This window comes from Ammodytes marinus (genome assembly GCF_949987685.1).
Source record: "Ammodytes marinus genome assembly, chromosome: 13".
NCBI lineage: Eukaryota > Metazoa > Chordata > Actinopteri > Uranoscopiformes > Ammodytidae > Ammodytes > Ammodytes marinus.
The window spans coordinates 26,235,798-26,242,513 of record NC_137217.1 but is presented as its reverse complement, the minus strand read 5'-3'; the positions used below and the strand labels follow the sequence as shown (position 1 = coordinate 26,242,513).

The 6,716-nt window shown below is 39.8% G+C and overlaps 1 protein-coding gene across 1 annotated transcript; it reads right to left on the bottom strand.

Annotated features, from left to right (window-relative positions):
• Window positions 1–26: 26 nt before the first annotated feature.
• LOC307259208 (putative serine/threonine-protein kinase kinX) lies at window positions 27–3,827 on the bottom strand. Its single transcript, XM_080038970.1, has 5 exons — window positions 3,421–3,827; window positions 3,179–3,317; window positions 2,759–2,866; window positions 1,228–1,584; window positions 27–1,128 (listed from the first exon to the last, which is right to left on the bottom strand). The coding sequence occupies exons 1-5, from the start codon at window positions 3,564–3,566 to the stop codon at window positions 886–888; spliced, it is 993 nt and encodes a 330-aa protein (XP_079895096.1). The 5' UTR covers window positions 3,567–3,827; the 3' UTR covers window positions 27–885.
• Window positions 3,828–6,716: the final 2,889 nt, after the last annotated feature.

The following is a 6,716-nucleotide window of genomic DNA, read 5'->3' as shown; positions in this document are numbered from 1 at the left end:
TTTTAAGAACCTAAGGCACCGTGTAGATTACAAGATAGTGTGTAGGTCGGATGCAGTTCAGTTCTGCAGAAGTGTTAACAAAAACAAAGCAATGGACCATGAAACAAGCTATTCTGGTTTTTAAAGTAGTTGGTAAAAACAAACAGAACTTTTATTTTGTTTGTCTGCTCTTATCCGTGACGGAACTAAGATTTCTGAATCAGCAGCTGTACCCATTTGTCGATGACATCATTTTCTGATTAAAAAAAGCAGGAAAAACAACAAGCAAAATAATAAAAAAATATTTTCCTTTCCGGATACACACAGCTGTGTTTACATTTAGTTTATACATTTGTTGTATGAATATAGTTGTGTATACCGGTAGAATATAATAGCTTTTTGTTCAGGTTGGATGAAATCTATAATTTTTCTCAAATCTTATTACAATTTTTAGTTAACAAAACTTTGAAGGGCTTTATAAATGGCCAAATAGTGGTAAAACCAGCTTCGGTTGACTGATCATAAGCCAACCTATTGGGTTTTCTACTTTGTAAATTAGCCAAGATTTTCTTCACACAACAAAGAAGGTATAGGGTGTAATATTGTAGCTAAAGACACACATTTGCAACAGGGATTAAACATTTAAAAACATAAATATACACAAAAAGTCATGTTCACAGTCCCATTCAAATGCTGAACACATTCACAAATTTGTTTCTTGGCAAGTAAATTACAAGCTCAATCAAAGTTTTAAAATGCATCAAAATCAACCAAATCCATAAAGAAGTCATCCTAGTACAGCTTCAAACTGTAACAGGTTTGTAACAAGTCAAATTTTTGTGTGAAAAAGAAGTGCCTACTGTTGTTTTTCAGGATGAATGGTATTCCAAATAGCATATCATTAAACTATTTTTCATATTTGATATTGCCGTACTTGACAATCTTTCCATCACTCGTCACCACCGTCTTCTGCTCCCATGTTTGCATTTCCCCATCCTTCTCTTCAAAGCGTTGCATCGTCATCGTCCCATGTGTGGGCAGGTTGCAGGGCAGACCCTTGGCAGCCTCTTGGTACAACATCTTTTTCATGAGGTCTTGAGTGAGGTCGGCCTTAGGCCTAACACTCTGCACCAGAGCCTGGTTTTTGTTCTTGTCCTCTGTCCTCTGAGGTTTAGGAGAGAGGTGCATTGTGGGTTTTGGATGCACAGCTTTGACATCTGGTCGCGATGAGCGCTCCCAAATCTTGACTGTGCCTGACCCTCCAGCACTTCGTATGTTACTTATGATCCCACCCATGGAGGCCCTGATAGAAGGGTCTGCCTCCACCATCCTACACACAGCGTGGCAGAACGGCTGATCCTTCAGGACAGCCTTGATCTTGTCGGGACAGACGCTGGACGTGTCGAGTCGAATCCGGGCACAGAGCTCGGCGATGATCTTACCCATGGCCCACACGTCTGACCGCTGGTCCCGCTGCCTGCCCCTGTGCACCTCAGGGGTCGAGTAGGCATCGTTCCCCCCGTCCTTGGCAGAGCTGAGACCATTGCGGAAGAACTTGGCCAGGCCCATGTCGATGATGACAGCTCTGTTTGTGTTTTGCTCCACCTGGAGAACAAATGTTTTTTATTACGTTTTAAATAATAGGGGAGAGTGGCCTAAGTTGTGCATTTTGGAAGTTGTGCCACCCCTTGTTTCTAGAAAACCGTGGAAGAAATTGGAAATGTGACCACATATTTAAGAAGAGCCATCCATTTGACTCATCCTGTAAAGAAGGGAGACACAAGGAATAGGATATAAGCACATTTAAACTAAAAAAAACTGTGTTTTGCCTTTCAAAGTAAAATTTCCATGATCAAGGTTTTTTGATTATTGTGTCTGAACAATTATAGACAAGTTTGAAAACATTTGACACATGTTTTAGTGCTTTGGTATGCTACATTTTGAGTCTATACATCATATTTGAGTTGGAGACTTTACTGTCAAGGCCTTACTTTAAAGTCACTTTGAGTGAAAAGTTGCACAACTTAGGCCACTCTCCCCTATAAATATCATGTCTTACAACTTTAAGCATTACCAATGTAATTACAATTTATCCTGAAGGGGGCATGAGTGTGTGCAAAATAAATCCTATAGTTGTCAAAAAATGTGTGGAAATGTGTAGGGAAAAGTGCCAAGAAATCCACAATGAATATCTGTACCAAAATGCAATGTGTTTTCATTTATTAAATTGAGATATTTCAGGTTGGACTTCAGAAGTGGACTGACAAAGCCATCCCCTATTGCGCTACTTTGCCAACATGGCCAAACACTACGGTATGACAGGAAAACGTATGAAAATAGACAAAATAAAAGGTAATGAAGAAAAGATCTTCACCAATTTGACAATGCATCTTTTCTCCTGAAAAAGCCTACAAAAAATGAATATGCTACACAGGCACATAGTGAAATAATAATTTGGACACACATTCACAACATAAGCAAACAGCAGCTAAAGCAGAACTGCTGCAAATGACATAACACAACAGGAATTTATGGGGGACACTAAAAACTGACGAACAAGCCCAGACACAATTACACACATCTGGCCTGTTTCGTCAATTGTTTCCCTTCTGTTTGTATCAGCCTAAAGAGAAACTGTGTATTCATATCTGACCAAAGCAGCTCTACTTAACTATGACTTGATAAATACATTTGTGGCAAAAAGACTTTTCACACATTTGACATGAACCCTTGATGATACAGCATGCTGACAGTATATGGCCAGGCCTCCTCCACTCACCATGATGTTATCAGGCTTGAGGTCTTGATGGACAATATCTTTGGAGTGCATGTGAAACAGCCCTTCACACATGCCGATGATGATAGTACCTTTAACAGACGGACTCAGCTGTAGAGGTAGAAAAATGTGAGACCATGTTTAGCCAGACAGGCATCAGACATCACCTGCATAATATTCAACCCCGACTTCCTTGTGTTGAGTTGTGCGCCCTTTTCCTTCAGGTGAAGTAAACAAAGTGAGTCTGATCTTCCTATATTGTTCATATAAATGAATGTCTGTTACATTCAAGCCATCACCAAACCATTCGCGATCACCAAAGGTTTACCACGTGTTGATGCACCGCAGTGTTGTTGTACTAACTCATTATTCCTCTTGGGAGAAACATAGGTTACTCACTATAGCTTTAAATGAGAACCGTACCTGTATTTTAGACTTTGCTGCGTTGAAGATGGTGGTCTCTAAGTCCTCTCCGAAGATAAACTCTAGAGGGATAATCCATTTTCCCTCATGGAGAGTTATGTTGCCCAAAAGCTTCACGATGTTGGGATGTTCTGCCTTACTGCAGATCAGTGGTAAAAAGTAATGAAGAGAAATAAAAATAAATAAACTATTTCAGCTTAAATGTTTTCAAGTAGTTTCTCAATCGTTTTACTTGTACTTACTTGTACACTTCACACTCTCTCTCCAGGTCCTTCTTACTGATGTAGCGCATGGGGACCTTCTTTATAGCAGCCCAGGTATCATTGTACTTCCGCTTGTACACTTTCCCAAAATTGCCCTCTGCGAATGTAGAAGTGGAGTACGCCATCTAGACTTTGTGCTGAGTGGAGAGGGAGGTAGAAATATATTTTTTTATAATATTGTTGAAGCTCAGACCCAACAATGTTAATACAGCTGTGGACTTTCTTATGGTATAAAGTTACTTTGTACATTTACACAACTACTTTACTCAAGTGAAGTTTATAGGTAGAGCTTTACTTGAGTATTTCCACTTTTCCAAATCAGTTTGGGGACTAAAGGTGCTCTGAGGAACTTTCAGTTTGTGTTCATTCTTGTACCCCCTTTGGAAAAAAGCGAAAGTGTTTTTACTACGCCAGCTGTTGTTCCTGGGTGAGTATTTCTTAGTTGCAGCATACAAAAATTTCTGGATGTAAAAAAATCTAGTCATTTTTGGCGAATACTGTTCCTCAAATTTCTGAGAAAGAAGTGACTGACTGACAGACAAACTGAAAGAGAAGAATTCTTTTGATTTCCTGTTAAGGTTTAAAAAAAATGCATTTGTTTGTTGTTAGTAGTCAGAAAACAAACCATACACAGAGTAATTTAGGCTTTGTTAAATAATCCTATGAGCAGCCCCATGCAAGCATACCTTGTTGTCCCGGTGTGGTAGGCCCAGATCTCTGAACTTCATCAATTAATTCTCGAAGATCTCTAATTATTAGATCAGCTGAGGAGCTGTCAAGTAGCCTTCCCCTTGACCACTCTAGGCTCCTCTCCATGGTTTCCAACCTGACAGTTAAAAAGGTTTGGTGAAGTTAGGAAAAATTGGTAAGTGTGAATCTGTGAAGATTTTCACGTTGTTTCGTATTTTAATTTAATTATATCCTGTTGAGAATAATTATTTTATTATTAAATACAGCAAAGCATTGAATTAATTTGAATGTTTTCCGGTTACATTTAACCCTTTGATACACAAGCTAAACACACACCCTTTAATGGATGACACAGGTCACAGGAAGATAAAAATAAATTTTTTGCAAATAGATAGAAAATAAAAAACTCAGTCAGTTCACTTTTCATGTAATTTGTTGAACAGATGTTTAATACAAGGTTGGTGGGTACAATACAACTTTTTGTTTGGTGTGTTAGATTTATCTCCTGCTATCCTCGATATTCCTATGACCCATGATGCTTTGCGCGAAAATGAGCGCAGGTTCCGGTGTAGACCGGAAACTCTGCTGTTGTCTCTGACTGAAGCTCCATGGACTGAAGCTGTCTTTCCTTCATTTTGCGACCTGATTTATGTTCAAAGTATGGATGTGGGAGCACAGCAAACTAATGCTGATACGAGGCGATGGAGTACTACCTGTGTCTTCTTTATAGAAGGATGGAAGGACGAAGTAGTGGTCGCGGGTAACATACGCTAGCGTTTTTAGCTTTAGCTAAGTAGCCATTAGCCCAGCCAACAGTGCACGTCCCCCAGACTAGTGGAGTATGTCGCTACTGAAACTTATACAGTTTATGATGGTGAGGCGATTACTCCTTTAAAAGGTCTGAGGCATGAACTGTATTATATATTGGAGAAATACTACGCTAACTGGTTATAATTACAGCACCAGAACACTAGCTGTGCGCTCCTTTTCGTTTCTACAGTGAGGCGTTCGAAAATGTCGTGGATACTAATTTTATATTGAGTAGGTGGCGGTACTATGCACCTTAAGTTGTTTGCGATCCAATACAATTTAGAAGAATAAGGCGGCCGATCTGCAACTCGTATTTGCCATAAACATATAACGCACATTCGGATCTTCCTGAGTGTCAGCTAGCTTAACCCCGCCTCCTTCACAGGCGTTGTCCCACCCCCTCTCCCCTTTCCAACTGTCAACCGTCGTCTTTTTCAAAATTTTGAAAAATACGTTATGACGGTTACCCTTAACAGGAGGATAACGAAATAATAATTGTTTAACATTTATTTTTGTAATCCTAAAGTTCCAGTCAAGCCAGAAGTGACTGGATAACGATAGCCATCTAAAAACAAGGGTTACTTTATCACAAACTCTGTTTAGAGTAGACTTTATATAGGCTACAATTAAAATTATCAAACAATTTCCTTTACATGTTGGCTGGTATGTTCCCATTACCTGGTCAATATGGATTGGACTTCTGCAGCATCTGTTTGTAGCAATCTTATGCAGTCATTCAGAGTACTTTTGCAGCGCGTAATGAACTGTAATCTCGCCATGGTTCAAGAGTTTCACCAGTCAGTCCAAAGTCTATGGCTTCAACGGCTTCAACTCATGGAACTATTGGAAGAGCTGCTACTTTATATTTGTTCTTCTTCTTTTGTTTTGTTTTTTGGCGGTTGGCAACAACCTCTTGATGCATTACTGCCACTAACTGAGGGCTATTCCATAAAGCGAGCTTTGTGTTGCAAAAAGAAGGAACAGAGCTTAATAATTATACCTGTAAGCTGTAACATATACTGTATACTAGGTCCATTTCTAGCATACTGCCTACAACCTTTTCTATGCATGGTTGGGTACAGGCTGATGCTGTTGATGGTGATATGGGCCTAAATGCTGTTAGTAAATTAGTACAATTCTGTAGCCTACATTGACATGAGATTCAGAAATTGACCTGAGATTGGAATTTGTTGAACTAGAGTGTGACAAAAAGGTCTGAACATGCTGTTTCAGAGGTATATAAATAACGGCAGTTGGGGCGGCAGTGGCGAAGTGGTTAGGGAGTCTGCCTCTGGAGTGCAGGGTCGGAGGTTCGATTCCCCGCCTACCCACACGTCGAAGTGTCCCTGGGCAAGACACTGAACCCCAAATGGCTCCCGATGGTTCAGACAGCGCCTTGCTTGGCAGCTACTGCCATCGGTGTATGAGTGTATGTATAAAAAATTTGTATTGTGAAGCGCCTTGTGACCCTGGTCTGTGAGGGGCGCTATATAAATAAAGCTTACTTACTTACTTACTTAACAGTGTGATATGCTTTGTGTTAGCATGGTCGACATGCTTTTGTATGATTGTTGTAGAAATAATACAGAACAACACTTTAAAGGACTGATTTTATTAACAGGTCAGGTCTTACAGACAGGGTGAGATGAACCACTGTGAGGATTCCTTTCCATCGATGTGTGGAGCCTCCCAGTGTGATCCTATCAGGACAGAAAAAACGATTCATGGAATCACTCCTGTTAACAGAATTTAATTTGCTTTATTGTATAATATTT